The 19,871-nt window shown below is 46.4% G+C and overlaps 1 protein-coding gene across 1 annotated transcript in view; it reads left to right on the forward strand.

Annotated features, from left to right (window-relative positions):
* Positions 1–1,406: 1,406 nt before the first annotated feature.
* Positions 1,407–19,871, forward strand: part of LOC135916239 (urocanate hydratase-like) — a 32,076-nt gene continuing 13,611 nt past the window's right edge. Inside the window, exons 1-11 of the mRNA XM_065449550.1 lie at positions 1,407–1,751; positions 4,446–4,576; positions 7,373–7,526; positions 8,370–8,560; positions 9,723–9,789; positions 9,917–9,973; positions 10,401–10,487; positions 11,064–11,152; positions 11,995–12,057; positions 12,698–12,806; positions 15,989–16,059. Coding sequence (XP_065305622.1) covers positions 1,626–1,751; positions 4,446–4,576; positions 7,373–7,526; positions 8,370–8,560; positions 9,723–9,789; positions 9,917–9,973; positions 10,401–10,487; positions 11,064–11,152; positions 11,995–12,057; positions 12,698–12,806; positions 15,989–16,059 — 1,145 coding nt within the window. The 5' untranslated portion in view covers positions 1,407–1,625. The remainder of the gene's footprint in view (positions 1,752–4,445; positions 4,577–7,372; positions 7,527–8,369; positions 8,561–9,722; positions 9,790–9,916; positions 9,974–10,400; positions 10,488–11,063; positions 11,153–11,994; positions 12,058–12,697; positions 12,807–15,988; positions 16,060–19,871) is intronic.

Raw genomic sequence — 19,871 nt, forward strand, 5'->3', positions numbered from 1 at the left:
TTTTCGAGGGCCCCAAAATCACTGTAGTTTGTATTTGTCCTCATATAGATATGTAATGCCAAGTGAAGTTTTTGTTTCTAGCCGCGCGGTGGTATGGTAGCTACAGTGACACAACACGGCAACGAGGTAAATTCCGTAGAACGAGCCGCAACCGTCTATTAGCGCGCCTACAAACTGATACGCGATGGGCCTGTGTTTCTGATATGTAACTACTCCACGTTCAATTATTCGCGCGTTATCTGACATCGCGCATTCTGGCGTGACACCCCCCCCCCCCCGAAAAAAGAAGAAAGAAAGAAAGAAAGAAAAGAAAACGCGATAACAAAGCAGCGCATGCAGGGAAAGATATAACCATAACTGAGTGCCAGCTTCGGAGAAGAGGAAAGTTCTCTACAACTCTATTGAACGTCGACAGAGCGTCTTCATAAATCGCTACATCGGGCTATAGCAACGATTCTACTTCGCTCGCATCTATATTCGAAATCTTGCGGCCACGTTTGTTTACGGCGATTATTCCTTCTATGCAGCAGCGTGTCCGCGCTAATGTCTCGAGCCACACTTCCACGATTCAGACATACAGAACGTCAGAAATGCAAGGCTTTTATTTTTGGCATACCACAAACTCTATCAGTCATATGCCAGAAAGTGCGATTTCGCTCGTCCGTCATCACTCTTCGCGCATCCATCGCCAGAAAATCGCCATATCAACCGCCAGAGTGCAGGTCTGCACAGCTTGAAGTAGTAAAGGCAAGGCTCAGAAGACCAGGACTCGAGAAGAAGAACGCATACGACAGGACCGGCGCTTGGTCTGGTCTTCTGCGCCTTGCCTTTGCGACTTCAAGCATGAACCAACTAGCCCAAGCAAGAGTTTTACTCGCAAAGCTTAGGTCGTTCTTTGCCCGGCGAGGAAACAACTGCAATAATCTGCCCGCGAGAAATTTGTGAGCGCCTTTAGAGCAACGCATTTCAAAGCCGCTGTCGAAGACGTCTTTCTCCGCAAGACAAACCCACCCCTTATGAATAGTACGCGTAGTAGGGGCGCTTGAGGAATAAATAAACAAATAAATAAGTAAATCCGACGCCAGAGAGACCATCCGCGCAGCAGGGAGCAGAACGAGGTACCGCTCAGTTCAGCACTCAACGCGAGATGGTCTCAACCTTGCTCTCTTACGGGCCTGCCCTCCTCCTAAACAGCCTGCAGAGGGACTGTCTCGTCGACGTTCTTCCACACGTAACGGCCTTTGTTTTCTGTAAGGGCCCACTTAGATGACTACGCGGTTCAGCGAGCTTCGCAGGAACAAAACTGCTGGCATCGTATACGTGGGCCACCATTTGTCTAGACGGAAATTGTTTCACCATCGGTATATGGCATGCCGGCGGCGGCCGTGCGCTGGGGAAGGCAGTTTGAGGAGATAACGGCACGGGGAGACACCGAGTCGCCTGGTAAAACGAGAGATTAGGGGCAGGCAAGGCCTCCGTAGCCCCCGCAAACTTGGTCTCCCCTTGCCCCAACGAACAGCGCCGTGGCCGCAGACAAAAGAAAGGGGCGGGCGCCTGGACGTCGTTGCAAGCGTTAGAAATTGAATTGGTTACCAGCTGAGATCGAAAAAAGAAGAGAAGAAAAGATGAGCACGCTCAAGGAGATCTGCTCTGGATTGCCCCTGGACCCGCTGCCTCCGCCCAGGGCGAGAAACCCGGCACTGGCCCATGCTCCGGACAGGAACGTCCCGCTCACCGCAGAGGAGACAGAGGTGGGTCGTGACCTCGTGACGTTCGTTTGTCGTAAGCTCGTGAGACGGGGCGACTAGGGGGGTTGAAATGTTCACAAAAAATTCAGCAGTAAGCATTCTATTACTGTACTCCCCCATATTTATACATATTCAAAACTATGTTCACTGCATGTATTAGCTTCATGTTACTGTTTGTAACTGCTACTCGTGTTACGACGGCGAGAACCCGTCAAGTTGCTCAAAGGTTGCTCATATTTCTCGCTCCTTCAAGAACTTTCAGGCACGAATGAACATGGATTCTCAAATCAAATAGAATACATTCGACAAATGCAGCCTTGGAATATCCACTTGAATGGTGAATAGGTTCGTGCTCCAAGAAATAGAAAAAAAAATGGCGCACGTGAGCAAGTGCAGCGAAATATTAACGTCGAAGTGCGCTAAAGAAGTTATGTATGGTAAGTTTCCTTCAAAACACGCAATGATAGTTACAGTTGCGTCCAGCATGTAAGAGTGAATGGATAAATGACGTGAGTGGACTATTCCTTCTGGCCGCAGAGGAGACGAAGGTCAGTCGTGACCTCGTGACTTTCGTCTGCCATTTATGAGACGCCCGCCTACGGGTGTAAGTAGCGCGAAATTTTCTCGGATCAAATAGATAACTGGTCTTCAAAAGATACGGACTTGAAATATTCAGCAGAACAACGAATACTTTACTTTTTCTAAATGTATCAAAGGAAGCACGCGATCAACTGCACTAAATATAATGCTCTAAACCGTAAAAAAAAACAAAAAAAACAATAATATTTGTTTCCATCAATGTACGCGATGTTATCTGCAATTCCGTTCAGCCGGGGAACCTGTGAATGAGCAAGAAGTGAAAACTCTACAGAGTTACTTGACGTGGTGACATTCATTTGTCATTGAGAGACATGACTATAGGGGCTTCCAAATAGCGAAATTTTCGATTCGAACCAATACAAGAACTCGGGAAGCAAATACCACCTCTTAGTGTCGATTTTAATGGGCTATATTTCTTTTTTTAGATTTTAAATTAGAAAGAGAGGCATAAAAGGAGAGGGAGTAAAGAAAAAGGAGTTGCGTTAACTTTCATTCTCCACACATAACGGGATTTGCAAGTCGATAAGGGCTACATGCATGAGGTACAGGGGACACATTTGTGCACCTTATTTGAACCTTCAACGGGGCGGAACAGCGTGCTTCGTATGGGAAAAGGAACAGTATCCTCACACCAAGAACAAGTTAAGTGTTAGTAGGAATTGTTGCTGCGAGAGTTGGTACATCTTCATGACAGCCCGAAGAGCGCAATTGCACGCACATGCGATGCGTTTGTCTGCCTTTTTTTTTTTACTCTATACATCGCATGCGCATGAGTTCGCGCCTAGGCCGTCAGTAAATTAAGCATTGGCACCTTTCTTTTTTTTATTTAAGCGAAGCCTTCTTTGCCTCTTCCTCAGAAAGGCTTACACACGATAATTTAAAATGAAACTTAAAAATGCACTTGTTCAGCGAACGCCTAAAAGACACACTAAGTTTTTTCTAAGCTGGTAACATTACTGCATTAAGATCCACTTGGCGGAGAAGCATTGCTAATTGAAAATGAAGGACGGGCTTCTCCATTGTTTTTTTTTTTTTGTTAGAATTCGCGCCCGTATTGCGACAGTCGTGACGTCACAGTGATGGCATCGATTTCGCAGTATTTGTGTGTACTTGAGTCCTTCTTTTCTCTAGGAGGCAGAGGTTGCACCGCATAGTTGCATTTACTGAGGGACTGTCTCGGTCGATTATGATGTCGATTGTTTTTTTTTTCTTTTATGTAGGACAATACGCAAGGCTCAAGCACCTGCAAGCTGACTATCGCGATTTCGTGACGCATCGAATTGTGAGCTCCCAAATAGCAGTGGGGCGCTTAAACGTGATATGACCGGACACTGACGTCACGTGCGCATGCCCAAAAAATAACTTGTGGCAGTGTCGCCATTTTTTCACTGAAGAAGAGAACGCTCTGCACGGGGAATTTTCAAACGAGGCTTAACAGTTCCATAATTACCATCCAGGTCCATTCAGGTGCTCGCATAACAGTCGTCAGCTCTGCGACATCAATCGGACAACAACAACAACAACAACAACAACAACAACAACAACAACAACAACAACAACAACAACAACAACAACAACAACAACAACAATAATAATAATAATAATAATAATAATAATAATAATAATAATAATAATAATAATAATAATAATAATAATAATAATCAAGAAACGATGAGATCGATAGCGGCTCTCCAGCGCGGACCTCCGGGATTACAGGTGTCCATCGCGAGCTGAAAATCGGAGGCCATTGTCTAGGACTGTTACATAATCACCAAGTACAAGCGTCGTCCGCTTAGGTGCTATTTAAATTCTATTGATAAGAAAATAAGACAATTATGAACCCTGCAACTTTGCTGTTATTGCTTCAGTAGTGCGCGCTTCTCATTTATAACCAATTTAGGCAAACTAGAATTTCACTGCTGTTGGATTTTAACTGCCATTCCAATGTTCACGCATGAAAAATGATTAAAAAATTCTGTCCATATGAGATTAAGCCTAGGAATGCGACAGGAAGCACTGCATGATCCATTAACCTTACAGAGCAGCGGCCTAGCTCACAAACGCGTTTTATTTTGCCTTTGGTAATTTTTTTTTCAGATCGCCATCAAGAATGCGCTGCGGTATTTTCCTGCGAGGCTTCACGCCCAGCTTGCGCCGGAGTTCGTGCGAGAGCTGTCGGATTACGGCCACGTCTACATGTACCGCTTCGTTCCCAGCATCGCCATGAAGTGAGTCATCCAATATTTATCCGAGTAGTAAATAACAGAGTAAAGTGTGCGCTACATCGTTGTCATGACAAAAAGAAGAGAAAAAAGAACAAGAAAAGACAAATATACGATGCATGCCCGTTATCAACAAAATTTTGTACTTATTTTGCATTCTTTCGTAAGCCCGGCGGTTTGAACCCCAATTTTGAGTGCGAAAACTCTAAAACTCCCTAATATTTAGTAATCCTTCCCACAATATTACTCGTGAGAGTGGAGAAATATTTTCAATGGCTAATGGAGACACCTGCATGATCATATGCCTGGCAGGCTGCTCACTCACTCACTCACTCACTCACTCACTCACTCACTCACTCACTCACTCACTCACTCACTCACTCACTCACTCACTCACTCACTCACTCACTCACTCACTCACTCACTCACTCACTCACTCACTCACTCACTCACTCACTCACTCACTCACTCACTCACTCGCTCGCTCACTCACTCACTCACTCACTCACTCACTCACTCACTCACTCACTCACTCACTCACTCACTCACTCACTCATTGTGGCACATTATTTCTCCGGAGACTCAGGTACGCACATACACATGTGTGTGTATCTACTTGAAGCATCAAGATGTTCATCACCTCGTCATTTTCGGGAGTTTGCCTGCCCCAGTCGTCTCTAGATCTCTGCTCCTTATTGTTGAACGCCATCGAAGCAGGAGAAAGAGGCCTTTCCGCGTACTACATTTGCCATGACCGTGTTTGTCATCGCCTCCGCTGCGAAGGTGCCAATCAATGCTCATAAAATAGGGCGATGCAGCACGAGTTGCGAAGATCAGATAAGATCCCCTGAATAACTCAACTCTCCCTGCAACTACTTTGTCCTTCGTCACAACACCGCGTGGCTGACACATGGTGCCGCAACTCAGAATCAACAGCTTTTCGTTGCGTTAATCGAACACTAACAAACAACGCCCTCGACTGAGACTCTCACATTTGTACACATGATCGCAATGAAGTTTTGTCCCCGCCACCCTCCGCCCGCTCTCCATCACTCAAGTCACCTAAAGGCTTCGGTCAAGAATCTCGGTGTCAGCTTGCATAATGGAACAGAACAACAACGCTGATTTCTTGTTGCACTTGCCTCGAAACCGAGTGAGTTGTCATTACTCGTGCGATACATTCAAGAAGGCGAAAGCTCCGACGCGCAAGCAACGCATTCGTCAACGCATGCAGCACGGTGGCACGACGCATCACTCCACTTCGCCGCCATGCTTCAAGGCTAACTTCGCCACTAGGCTACAGTGTACTGTGGCGAATCTAATGCAAGTAATGTGAATTCATTGGTTTGCTTGCAGCATGCCATACCATAGCACTTTTCACGCACACAGGAAATCTTAAATCAGAACAACAGTGTCAAGAGGTCTCGCTGATCACATTTTAAAATTCCGTTTCGAGTCACTTTTTTCTTATCTAGTCATATGCATTGAAGCACCCAGCCTGGAGCATCCGCCATATCACAGGGAACGCGAAATTACAAGGCGAAGCGAAGTAGTCAACCTGAATACCTTATTGAGGCGAAAAGAGCAGAACTCAGCGAACAAGACATTATCTTTTGGAAAACCACAATCTTTGCTAGCACACAGTGTAACTTAGTGGTTCGACTGCTCGTCTTTCCTCGAATTCTCCATTTCGCGCCTGCGGTTATAAAACTAGCTCGACAAACCTCACCACTCAACACGAGGCAGAAGCGATGTACGCGGGTTAGTTGCAGCGATCCTTCTAAGAAAATATGTTGCCCACGTACCGTTGTCCAGCGGTGAGACGGATGCGGGAATCGACCAAGGACCACCGCAGGCCTGGAGTAGTCACATTGGTGCCAGGCGAAATGACAAGGAACACCGCCTGGCGATCCGTGCCAACACTTTGCTGGAGGAAATGCCTGTAAAGACCGACGTTGCGGTCGCCTGTTAGCTGTGACAGTATGGGACTTCTGGCTAAGAAATGGCTGATCATTCGATAATATTAGCTTAGGGATCGCATATGCAAAGTAAGGGAAAGGAGACAGGAAACAAGAGGAGAGAAAAATTTAAACACAACTAACGATACCAGTATGCAGACTATAGAAACGGGAGAAGGAAAGATGGCGTACACACACAGCTACACAGAATGATAAACCCACGAATGCAGACGTTTTGAAATCACGAGATCTGCAAGACAGGAAAAAAAGGCCAGGAGAAAATTAAAATTTCTCAGTAGAAACACGTACGCTCCAGTACTAAGATGTGCACCGTGTACTTTCCCCGTGTGATCACTTCGCCGTTGAATATCAAACGCAGCGGACTTCCATGCTGCTAAATGTTCTGCATCAGGGTGTACAGGGTGCATCACAGGGTGCATCAGGGTGTACGATGTTGAAAGGGAACACTGGTATTGTGCGTTCAAGGCTGGTAATTATCCTGGTGCGTTCTCGTAAAGTGGAAAAGTTCAGCGAGCAGGAATGTTCAACAGCAGAATAGCATAACGAATAGCATGTAGTGACGTTCTCACTCGCGTGTTTGTAGAAATCGCGATTCTAACATCAGACGTTCCCTTTCATAATGTACGAGGGCGTGCAATACGTACGCAACAAATACGTGTGAGCTCATGTGTGGTGTACAACGTATTACTGCGCCTTCCTTTGCACAATCAAGTACTGTGACGACTACTCAATACACATATGAAATATAAGCTATATGCCGACGGTGGACCGAAAACTGTACGTCTGACGCACGGGCTTTTTTTTTTTTCACCGTCGGTCGCAGGGCGTACCCAATCGACGAGTACCCGGCAAAGTCGAAGCAGGCCGCCGCCGTGATGCTCATGATCATGAACAACCTAGACCCCGAAGTGGCTCAGTTTCCGGAGGAACTGATCACCTACGGCGGCAACGGACAAGTCTTCTCCAACTGGGCACAGGTAGGTTTGTGTGCAAGGCTATCCGACCTCGCTGGAGCCGCAGATGAACTAAGATATCCCAGAGCGATTCCAAGAGCAACAAATCTTATACATAGCTGCAGTAGCGCTATAGATACACTTTCTTCGTGTCCGTCAAAAGAAGAAGCAAAGTGAGCCTTTTAGCAGATCTCTATGTTGTATTTTCAATGTTCTTTTTTCTTCATCCTGGTGTCTTAGGCGTCAAAGAAAGGTATACAGCGAGGAGGACAGACAACAGCTCTACTCGCAACTGAAATAGCTTGCTAAAAACAACACAAGTAAATTATTCCATACAACCGTCAACTAAATCACTCATGCGCATAAACTCAAACAAAGGCTGACAGAAGTGTAGATAGCAAAGCTTTTCACGTACCTGTCAAAAGCTCTACCGCTATCGCGGACAGTAAAACCAAAGAGCTGTTACAATCACCTTATTCTTTGAGGATATGATATGCTTCTATAACCTATCACCTAACCTCGCTACTGCGCCGAAAGAACATACCTGCGTTGTTAAACAATGACAAGCAGCCACATGTCACCGAATAATCAGCCAAAGTGGCTTCTGGCTTTCTTGTTTGTATCAATAGCATGCTACCTTAATCTAATATGTATACACCTACACCCGTCTGCCCCACGTAATGCATCTGCCCCTCTTGCTTTCTTGCTTGGCGCTTAATGCACCGCGATCAAACTATGCAAACTAGTCGAAAAATCGCTTCCTCTTCTGCACTTCGAGTCTGCATAGCCTGTTCAGCTATACGTTCAATCGCTCACCCACGTATTCGTCATTCATTTACATATCATGTCGCATTGCCGTGTTTGCAGTTCTGGCTGGTGATGAACTACCTGTCCAAGATGGACGAGTCGCAGACGCTTGTCATGTACTCGGGCCACCCTCTCGGCCTGTTCCCGTCAACCCGGCCCAGCCCCCGAGTGGTCATCACCAACGGCATGGTCATCCCGAACCACTCTTCGCATGAGGACTACGACCGCATGTTCGCCATGGGAGTCACCATGTGAGCGATGGTTCTTGAACAACTAAACGGTGTCGTCAGCCTGCCCTAACTGAGGCCTGGAAGATATGTCACTCTATGCACAAAGCGAGTGTTGGAACTACTTCGTTCAAGAGTAACGGCTTGTCCTTCGTTTGACTCTTTTCTGAATGTTAACGGGCTCTCCCGATGAAGTACACCCACTGAGAGTAAACGTGCTCCATATTCAGAAAGGTGTGCAACTCTCTCTCTCTCTCTCAAAAGAAAAAGGAAAACCGAGTAGAATGGTATGCACTCGTAGGAAAAAATTCTCCCTTTGTGTCTTAACTTGACCCCCCCACCCACGGACGTAGACAGCAGGTTCCACGCAGGCGCATGAGTGATACGCTTATGACTATACACACGATGCTGTGCAGCCAATATTGATCACTCATTATATGTAGTCGAAGATTCGAGATGTATGGAGTCACTGTCGCGGGTGGTTCTCTAGAAAGCCAGAGACTGGTCCGTTGTCAAGGTTTCGACGAAAATTCGTCTGGTCAGGCATTGTGAAGTGAAAAAAAGGTTTGCAGCCACTGACCAAGCCAAACGAAAAGAAAGACGACGTGTTCCGAAACGTCTTTCTTTTCGTTTGACTTGGTCAGTGACTGCAAACACTTTTTCACTGGTCCGTTCATTGTGTTGGGTGTTTAAATAAAGCAAGCAATAAATAAAGCAATTCTTTATTTCCGACAGGACAGCCGTTTAAGGTAACCGTCTCGTAACTTTAGCTGTCGCACTCCCCGAAACTACAGACAATGCTGCGCAAAAGAAAGGATAAAAAGGAAGAAAGAAAAGAAAAACGCGGAGGAAGTGACCGACTTGTATAACAAGGACTGACTGAGCGTCCAATGGAAGGGTGGGGGGGGGGGCAAGGAAGATCGAACCTACCCCCCCCCCCTCCGAATTCCTGAAACTATATCTTGGACCCGCCCCTGTGGCGGAATAATATATATACCGGGCTCCAACTGCCATACAAGCTCTGACAGTGAGCACGTAGGCATGCGCAGCTATCGCTCAATCTACTATCAACAGTACGCTTACAGGATAACGCGTAAGACAGTTTCAGTATACTAAGGAACTGCTGTTGCACAGTGCTCATTTACAGAACGAACGTCTTGACGCTGACTATCCGTTGCGTTTCCAGGTACGGGCAGATGACCGCTGGCAGCTACTGCTACATCGGGCCGCAGGGTATCGTGCACGGAACAACGGTACAGTGTTCAAATCACAACACACTACTTGTCCGTGCAGAATTGCACATTTGTAGATCGTCTTATCAAGACGATTCAAACACTCCTCCCAGAGGACGCTCTTTGAATTCTGTTGTAACTATTCCAGATCACCGTGATGAACGCAGGACGCAAGTACCTCAAGCTCGAAGATCTCGGAGGAAAGGTAAGCAAATATTCAGCAGTGATGCTTTGGCTACACGTAGGAACATTTTAGCGAATAACGCTGTCAGCAGCTGTGTCCGGCCGAAGACAGGGACGATGACAGAAGCGCGAGAATTTAGAATGAACAACAACAACAACAACAACAACAACAACAACAACAACAACAACAACAACAACAACAACAACAACAACAACAACAACAACAACAACAATGACGACGACGACGACGACAACAACAACAACAACAACAACGGCAGCAACAACAACAACAACAACCCACTTTAGGCGCTAGCAGATACGGCACTGGGAAGCGAAATGAAGGAGGGGGAACATTATGCACTAAATACAACCAGTTCAATGAACGCGGAGCCAGCTATGCCAAAAGCCAAGTTCAAGCACCACACGAACCTGCTTGTCTAACTTTTCAGGTGTTCGTGTCTTCTGGTCTCGGTGGCATGAGCGGCGCCCAGGCGAAGGCAGCAGTGATCGCAAGCGGCATCGGAGTCATCGCAGAGGTACACGTTGTTCACCATACCTGGAAATCCATCTTTCGTCTTGCAACTGTCATTTGCCTGCAGGAGTTCTGAAAAAGAAAAGAACAGAAAAAAAAGAACATGTTAGTTGCATCTGCGTGCAAGTGTAGTATCTTGTTTTTTATCTTTACCCTGTACGATTCGCTTTAAAAAATAATTTGTGTTCTTTAGATACGCGCCTATTTGTCCTCCCTCATAGATATCCGCTTGTTCCTGGTGGATAGGTGTCATTATTTGGGAATAAAATGAACGATTGTCGGGTTTCTATAATGAACTGGACAGAACAAACACACAACACGCTAGCATTGTTGAGACCAGACATGCAAGCCAGAAAGGAGCTGCATGACTAAAATACGGAGCTGTCTCGCTCGCGTCCTCGAAGCAACAGCTGCCACTGGTGTTTACGAGTGATTCCTAACGGCCACAATTGACATACATCATTTCCCAAAGTTATCAAAAGAGGTTGAAGGAGGAGCGTCTCTGGGTGGAGCCAGCGTTTTGACACTGTTGCTCACTTAAATAAGTAAATAAATATTTTTTCATTGATGTCCGCCTCAGATGTCCCGAGAAGCGACGTACAAACGTCATCACCAAGGATGGGTGGACGAGGTCATCGAGGATATCGAAGAACTGATCAAAAGAATAAGGTATGTAAACGGGAACAAAACCAGAGCTTAGCAAGGTCTTGACAACTGAGAGATGAATGCAAACGAGAATAAGAACACACACGCACGCACGCACACTTCAAGAAACCAACTTCGTCTTGCTCGAATATTATTTCAACAATCAACACATTGGCCATAACACTATAACATCGTGCTATCTCAGATTCTCTCTGAAGCACATACTTGTATTCTCTTGCTCTCTCAACTGATCACTTTCCGACGCACACCACCACATGTGCATTTAATGTTTGCGTCACGCCTTTTGTGGGATACGTACGCACTTTATTAACGGTACTTTAGATTTAGACGCAGAACACAAGCTGCAGCAAAGTTGGAACAGCCGACACTGACAAGCACCCCATTGTATCCTTTATACCTATATATATATATATATATATATATATATATATATATATATATATATATATATATATATATATATATATATATATATATATATATATATATATATATATATATATATATATATATATATAACCTCGAATGGAAAGGGCTAGCTAGGACAACGACGAGCGAAACTTTTTCGTCAACAGCATCTTTTTAATAAAACTTGACGCATAACTCGTAAAGTATCGTGAAACGATCCAAAATTCGTAAACTTTACGAAATTTTGGGGAAACCTTACAGGTGTGATTTTGGGCGAGCGAGGTGGTAAAAGTTTATCCGGAGCCCGCCAAAGCATCATATGTGTCGTTCTAAAACGTTAAACCCGCGTTAACGAATCAGCAAAACTTGCCGTACAGAGAGGAGAGAATTTGCTACTATACGTGCGAGCTCGAGAAAACGTACGCTGTTTTTTCCAGGAAAGCCAAAGCCGCGAAGGAGTCCGTGAGCATCGGATACTTGGGTAACATCGTTACCCTTTGGTAAGTCACTCAATCAAGTCTTGGGGCTTTCGCCTAAGTTAACATTTTTAGCAGCTGCTCCCATATCAAACAGTGTCTTGCAGCTACTCGGCAACATAAACATAAAGTCTGGGCTGGTTTATTTTATCATATTCATCTTGTTTTAACAAATGTTTCTCACGTCTAGTCATCTGGCTCACTTGCGCGTACTTCTTAGTCTGCCTTATCTGCTTGAGCGTGTAACAGAAATCCGTACTTTAAATCCCTCACTCGGACATAATGTCTGTTGCTTGGTCGCGTGTCCGTCATTACACTAAGCTTTCTTCTTTGTATTTTTAAATAATGCAGGAAGTGTTCTTAAAAAGATGCCGCCGCTTGTAATGAAACTGTGCACTATGAAGTCAGTAATGGCAGCTGGTTGCCGATAGCAATGTTGCGATTTCCGAAACATATAACAAAATAGAAAAGTACTTCAGAGGGCTCTTGCTGAGATCTCATACTGTTGCTTCTGAACAGGCGACTACTCGGTCCGCTATATTTCGCTTGCATGCGCCTCTAACGTCTCCTTGGGTTGGTTAGTGTGACAAACTTACATTTTGAGACGCGAAGGCCTGTCTGGTAAGGGGCGCGTTAATGAACTATTCAATCTCCTTCCCGCCAGGGAACGCTTGGCGACGGAGGCGGAGACTACGGGCGAACTCCTGGCAGACCTGGGCTCAGACCAGACGTCCTGTCACAACCCTTTCAACGGTGGTTACTACCCCGTACAGGTCAGTGATAAAGGCCTGTACATGCACGTTGCAAGACAGTGCAATCAGAAGTGGAGAGGACAATACCACCAGATGTAGAGATATAGCAAAGAGAGGAAAGGCAGGGAGGTCAACCAGAGGTGCGTCCGGCTTGCTACCCTACACTGTTGGAAGGGAACGGGGGAATGGAAAGAGGAAAGCCACCATGCCTACAATTATGTCTTCACGCTAATTTTGAAGCTGAAAGTGTACGGAGCTCAAAGCTTCGATTCACATACATGTTTAACGTCATCATACCTTGGTGGTGAAGCAGCGCACTGACAAGAACAAGGCGAAGACACACAAGACTACACGACACTTCGCCTTGTCCTTGCCGGTGCTCTGCTTCACCACCAAGGTGCGATAATTAATCACCAACTCGCCCTACTTTCCACATTACTGAGTGTTTCACATCGTCGTCTGCATGCACGCGCCAAAAGACGGGCATCTTAGGCTTGTGCGCAGACGGGCGCGATACAGGACAGGGCTTCGACGGCAGACGGCGCCACCAGACTGCTGGCTTCAGCGCACAAGCGTGGCTCCTGCCGACGCCATACGTGCCTTCTTCGGGACAGACGCGCCGGCGCTGACAATGGGGGAAGGAAAAGAACAATATTTTTGCCCGCCAGGAATGCAGGAAGACGCGTGTACGCGCGGCGCACAGATGGCCGATCACGTCGCGGTGCGCGCGCAACAATGGGCGGCGGGCGAGGGTAGATGAAAAGAGAGGAAGAGAGAGATAGATTGAACGGCGAACGGAACGAAAATAGCAAAACCGCGGAGGAAACGAAGAGGACCGCGAAGCAAGAAGCCGAAGAAGCAAGAAAAAAAATGGCAAAAAAAAGAAAAAAAAAGCGCGAGCTTTCGAAGAGAGCGTTAGCTAGACGAGCGAACGAGACGTAAATCGTCGTTGGCACGATGATGAAGTGCTCGGTGGAATGATTTATGCCACGCGCCCGCGTGAGCGGAAGGAAGCTCGCACGCTGTGTCTTCGAACTGTGGAACGACCGCGAGAGAAAAAAAGAAGAACTGTTATGTTTGGGTTACGTGCGCCCTTAACAAACGTCGCGCAAGTAAAATCCGTTTGGCGAGAGCCAAAGCTGCAGAATTCGAGCCGAGCGCGAGGCCTACGCCCTCTGGCGAGAGAAGGCGCACGTACGATTCGCAACATCGTTTGGCTTAGAATTCAAACTCTTCAACGCGGACCACGAAAAGCGCCCTTGACGGAGACGTGCCAGGAAATTTCGAGCGCATGTTTTTTTTCTCTATTTCCGTCTCTCTCTCTTCAGTAACTTCAGCCAAAGGAGAAAACCCTGATGGCCAATCTTTAAGTTTGTGGTTTTTATATGATTATCATTCTATAAGCTGAGATGTAACCGAGGCATATCTCTATGGTATCACGCTGAAGACAAGCATGAATGGTTGCACTATTTAAACAAATTACATAGAACTTGCGATTCCTTATAATGCTATCAGTCGCTCCAATTTTCTGCCATTTCGTAACTCTATAAACAGCCCAGGAGTTTTTTTTTACAGTAAGTAATGTGCATTTACAGACAAATGTGCTGCGACTTCGTTTCTTTGAAACACACAGTTACGTAGCTGTGTAAAATACATTGCTTTGTTGGATATATCGGCCCATCTCGGGAACTATGTTTTCGAACGCGGAGGCAAACAGAAACTAGGCGTACTGAGGCCCCGTGGGCGGAGCTTGTTTTGTATTGTGAGGTTGTCAACGACTCTAGCACACGCTCATACAACCAGCAACGTGCCTTAAGACTTCCTTCCCTTGAATGCTGCTTATTCGATCTTTGAAAATTTGTCTGCTCGTGTAAGTGGTATCGCGGTGCCACGAAACTTCAAATAATGACAATAATAAAAAAAAGAATAAGTGACCACGTGATCATCCAGCACCGACATTCTGGCCACCCAAAAATTTTCGAGCTTGCTCTCGAGCAGATAACTGTCGTGGTGCGCAGAAATGATGGTACGACGCGTTGCTAACTTAGGATGCCCTGCTATACGAGCTGTCGTCACTATTCGTGCGCTTAATATTATTTCTGAGCTTACTTTTTCTATAGCGTATATCACATAACGCGCGCGTGTCGTGAAAAAAAAAATACATAAACTTGCCCGGCCACTTTATTTGGCTCGACGCTATAGAATACGGTGGGCTAGTTGTTTCAGCGAAAACTTATTTAATCACTAAAAACAAGGATGTCACAAACAAATATGTTGTTTTTTTCAGCGACATGCTATTCGCCCCGACGAACATCAGGCACTGTGCTAATATTCAGAGACGCGTTCTTTAACCAATCAGCTTTTTTCCACACTTCAATTTTATATGAAGATCCTAGACCGCCTAAGTTACAACTGTAGAAGTGAGCACAGTTATTGCTCAAGACATACACATGTCATAACTTACTCAGCGATCGGACCAGTTTTGATACGTGCGTTCTCGTCCCCGAAATCTGCGACGAAATGGGTTGGTATTCCAGGCTATACATGTTGTTATGCATTGCACGACGTAAGAAAGGCTTTCTGGAAAAAGAGATGCTATCGCAGTTATTAACTCATTTAAACATATAACCGCCCCACAAATAGCATATGGTCAATAAGTGCATCCTTCATGATGTCCGCCGGCGCCAGATAAGTGTTGGCAAAAGAAAAAAACTGTTTATTTAACACTGCACTGTGTTTACGAAAAACTTCAAATTTAGTTAAAACACTAGGTAGGTCTTGTTTCCTTAGCATTGGTTCAGCTAGTTTCTTCACGCGGAGGAACGCAGAACTTTTGCCAGAAATCTTAGTCACGGGGTTTGTGTTTTGGCGTTGTGTGTTCCTTACAACGGCACTTCCAGCAAAACATAAATTGTGACGAAAAAAAAAAAAAATCCACAATAACGGTGACGCTCTGTCGAGGCAACATACGCGCCAAATTCCCAAGAACTCCATTATGGCGCGGCGCGCGCATTTCAGCTGTCCTCGCTTGACTTATGATCTGACGCCCCGCAGTTTCCACATGCGCATTTTTTTCCCCGCCTTTCTCATTTACTTGTTCTTTCTTTCTTTCTTTCTTTCTTTCTTTCTTTCTTTCTTTCTTTCTTTCTTTCTTTCTTTCTTTCTTTCTTTCTTTCTTTCTTTCTTTCTTTCTTTCTTCGCAGCTGACTTACGAGGAGGCGAACGCCAAGATGAGAGAAGACCCCCGGAACTTTAAGATGCTCGTGCAAGAAAGGTGCGTGTGTTGGTCACTTCAATAAATAAATAAATAAATAAATAAATAAATAAATAAATAAATAAATAAATAAATAAATAAATACGCAGAAGTAAAAAAAAGAAAAGATAGCGTAATATTGAAGTTCATTGATGCTTTGTTGCACAGAGATTACATTACTTAGCGGCTATGGCGCTGATCGGCTGAGCGTGAGGTCCCAGGTTCGATTCCCAGCCGCGCCGACCGCATTCCAATGGCGGCGGAAAGCAAGGACGCTCATGTGACTTAGATATACGTGCACTCTAAAAAAAAAAAAAATCCCAGGTGGTCATAATTCATCCGCAGTCCTACTCCCTCACAGCCCCATGGATTGTCGCGTTGCGAAAGTATACCTCATAATTTTATTTGACCGTGACGAAAGAACAGTTTCTGGTACGCAACCACGTCGTCGAATGGTCCCAGCACAAATGATTAATTAACAGCGGCGAGGTCTATCACAACGGATACCTAAAAGAAATCAAAGCCCCTTTCTTAAACAGAGATGGTTGTAACGCGAAGCTTTCCCCCAATGCAAACTGAACCAAGAAACCTACCTTCACCACCGCGAACGGTTACGTGTACTCTGCGATGCCCGAAGGTCTACTAAAGCTGAACGTGTAGGAGCGACTGGTTGCGCCTCGACTGCCGTTCATGTGCATCCGGCGCCTGACTCACAGTCGCGGTTAGTATTGGCGGCGAGGAGTTACGGAGTCGCCATCTATCGGAAGCGCCTCGCTGGCGTAGTATGAGGGATCACGTGGCGCGCTCCTCATAGGTTTTGCTGTCAGCGCTCACTAAAAACACCACGTGCGAGCTCTCTCGCACATTTCTGTAAGTACTTTCGAAACGAGAGAAGTTTCTTACTGACTAAATAATAATCTTGGGCAAACTGAAAGCACACAATCGTTTACAGACGCTATCTTTTTACCGGATACGTACACTGAACGCCACTGCGCGCGGTCGCCACGATGGAATCTCCCGAACCGGCTTTTTGCGTGAAAGGTCGGTAAACACTGAGAGCAAACTATGTGAAATATGTTCTTATAGCGCTTGTATAACTAAATAGAGCGTAATAGAACGAAGCCTCAATGCAGCGATCGCGCAGATTCGCAGCGACCGACTGCGCGTCTGCATGCTTGTCCGCGCACTGTTTCGCTTTCTCCGCGCACGCGTTTTCGCACCGTGCCATGAGCTTTAGGCCGCAGAATATGAGCATTTGACAGCATACAAGCAACCATTGATGCGTGGGCGCTATCAGAGCTGTTCAAAAATAATTTCACTGCAGTGAATATGTAGAGACTTCGACGCCTACGGGGACTGTGATGTGCCATCGCGACGATTCAATCTTTCTGTGCTTCTAAATTCTTTGACCTTTCAATTCTATTTCTCGAGTTGCGTCGCACTGTATGTTTATCGGTCAGCGTGCAATTTCCCGCTGCTCCTTGATTGTAATCCAGTGCATTAATTCATAACACAAACATGACCATATGCCATGCTTTCTTTAAATGTGCTTCTTGCCGCTGCCTTTCCACTCCACTGAACTTGCCAGTATCTATAGCATCGACAAGTTCATAGACCAAACCGTCATGACATTTGTCGGGCAGCGGACTCGGGCGAGCGTCTCAGTGCGCGTTTTCAGAACATCGCAGACCGGGCGCCGTAGCAGAAATCTTCCTCGTGTCTGTGCTTGCTGCATACCCGAGTTGTAGCCAATGACTGTTTGCCGGTTTTATGTTTCGCGAGCCAAGCTTCACGCAGCTTCTTGTCCTGCGGCTACGTGTGAATAAGGCTGACACCGGCCTCAGTTACGTGCGTCTGGCCCTGCGGCACCGAGCAGTAGCCTACCATGTTGCGCGCCTTCAAAGGCAGCCACTACCTATTGTAGCGCTTTCAAGCGTTGTAAAGGAGACACTCGAAGCGGGAAAATTTCGCCACTGAATGAGGACCGCAGCGTACGAGGGAATTTAAACTCGTTTTCAGCTCGCTTCGGCGCGCCCGAAGCAGCCGACGCGGCCGCTATGTCCACGTGATCCCTCCTAGCACGTCACGCCGACGGTGGCGCCAGCTTTTCCAGTGGTGGAGCTCGAGGCCAATACGGCATCAAGGGACAGATCGTGAACATAAAGTTTGCTCCAATCCAATCCAATCCAATCCAATAGGAATCAGCGCGGCGACTACGTCTGGCTTCCGTCTCATCGATGCGCACGCTAGGATCGGATTGTCTACGGATACGCATGGCTTTTGCATGCCATTCTCGATACACCGGGATCGGACTTATACGGGCACGATCGCGCTCGCGCTTACATTCGTGTACGGTAGCCTCTTCTTCTGCCGTGCGCTGCACCCGCAGCCTACCCGTGGTGGTGGCCGGGAATGCATTGCGTGACACGCGTAATACAATACAGGTGCATACAGTTCGTCCGGGTAGCGTGGCGTTCTCCCATTGGTCGCGAGCACGACAGTGTTCCCACTGTTCTTATCGGTACAACTGCGAGTGCAAACTCTAGTGTTATACGCAGACGCTTAGGTTGGCTTTCCTGCAGTGCGTTTTCGGCGCTCACGGACGAATCAGTGAGAAATAAAAAGAAGCTTCGCTTCAATATAAGCAGAAGCATCCGGCTTCCCGTAATGGCTTAAAAAACAAATGTTACGGTGCTGAGCAGTCGAGGACGAAGTGAGACACAAACGACATATATACGGGTGCGAACTTCCAATTGTCTCACTTCGTCCTCGACTGCTTAGCGCCGTAACCTTTGTTTTTAAGTCGTGAACCAACTAGCTCGGCAACAAGTTTTGTTTTCCCTTGATGGGCGTGTATTCTCAGACGATCACATACGGCGATACTAGCGCGTTTGCGTGAAGCAGTGCTAAACCAGCCAATCAGTTCACCCGGTTTTGCCTAAAGAGTCAATAAGCGCGCACTGAAAGTGATATTGCGGAAGGTGATTACGTCCCCTGTTTAGCAAATTTTGCTAAGAAAAAGTTCATTTCAACAAGAGACAATACGAACAGAGTCACAATCACGGCACAATTCCACGAGGACAATAATAACATGTACGAAGTACAAAGCATTGTATACATGGCACGTTTTTAAAGAAGTGTCCGAGCCCACACTCCCTAACGTATAACCACATAGACCCGCGGAAACGCACAGTTACACAAACTAATTGTCACATTGCACAAAATGATGTTCAATACATACCGTATCCACAGTGGTCATGTACAATGATGATGTGACTTTACATAGTTTTGCAGCGATGCTATGAGATGTGTATATACACATATGATCATGCACACGAGAGCACGCAGAAATCACGGGCACCTACATACATGTGTATTCAGTGAATACTTTTGACGGCCTGGCTACAAGAACCAGGCTGGACGAAAATTAAGACATGGGAATCCATCCGCTCCACGGACAGGAAACGGCATGACCACTGTCGGAGGAACTGCTCTTCCCCAAGAAAGAACAACTCCTCCGACAGAAACGGCAGTAGCTCAAATTAGAGCCCCTCCAGAAGTGAAAACAAGAGCGCGGCGACGATGTACCCGCGGCAATTGCCTCGCACCGGTTACGCCACAGGCGAAGGGCCACCGCACCAATTAAAGGTCGCGCAAAGCGTCCACGTGAGCAGCGACCAGATGTACTAAAGTGGTTTACTCCAAGGCCACGGAAACCAGCATGCACGGCCCTGCAAAATACCCCTATAGCAACGACGCATTGCAGCAGCACATGCGTGTCGGATTCTTGAAGGGGGCCATTGGGACACTGCGAAGATGGGAGCTATATGCCC

This window comes from Dermacentor albipictus, chromosome 5, assembly GCF_038994185.2.
Source record: "Dermacentor albipictus isolate Rhodes 1998 colony chromosome 5, USDA_Dalb.pri_finalv2, whole genome shotgun sequence".
Lineage (NCBI taxonomy): Eukaryota > Metazoa > Arthropoda > Arachnida > Ixodida > Ixodidae > Dermacentor > Dermacentor albipictus.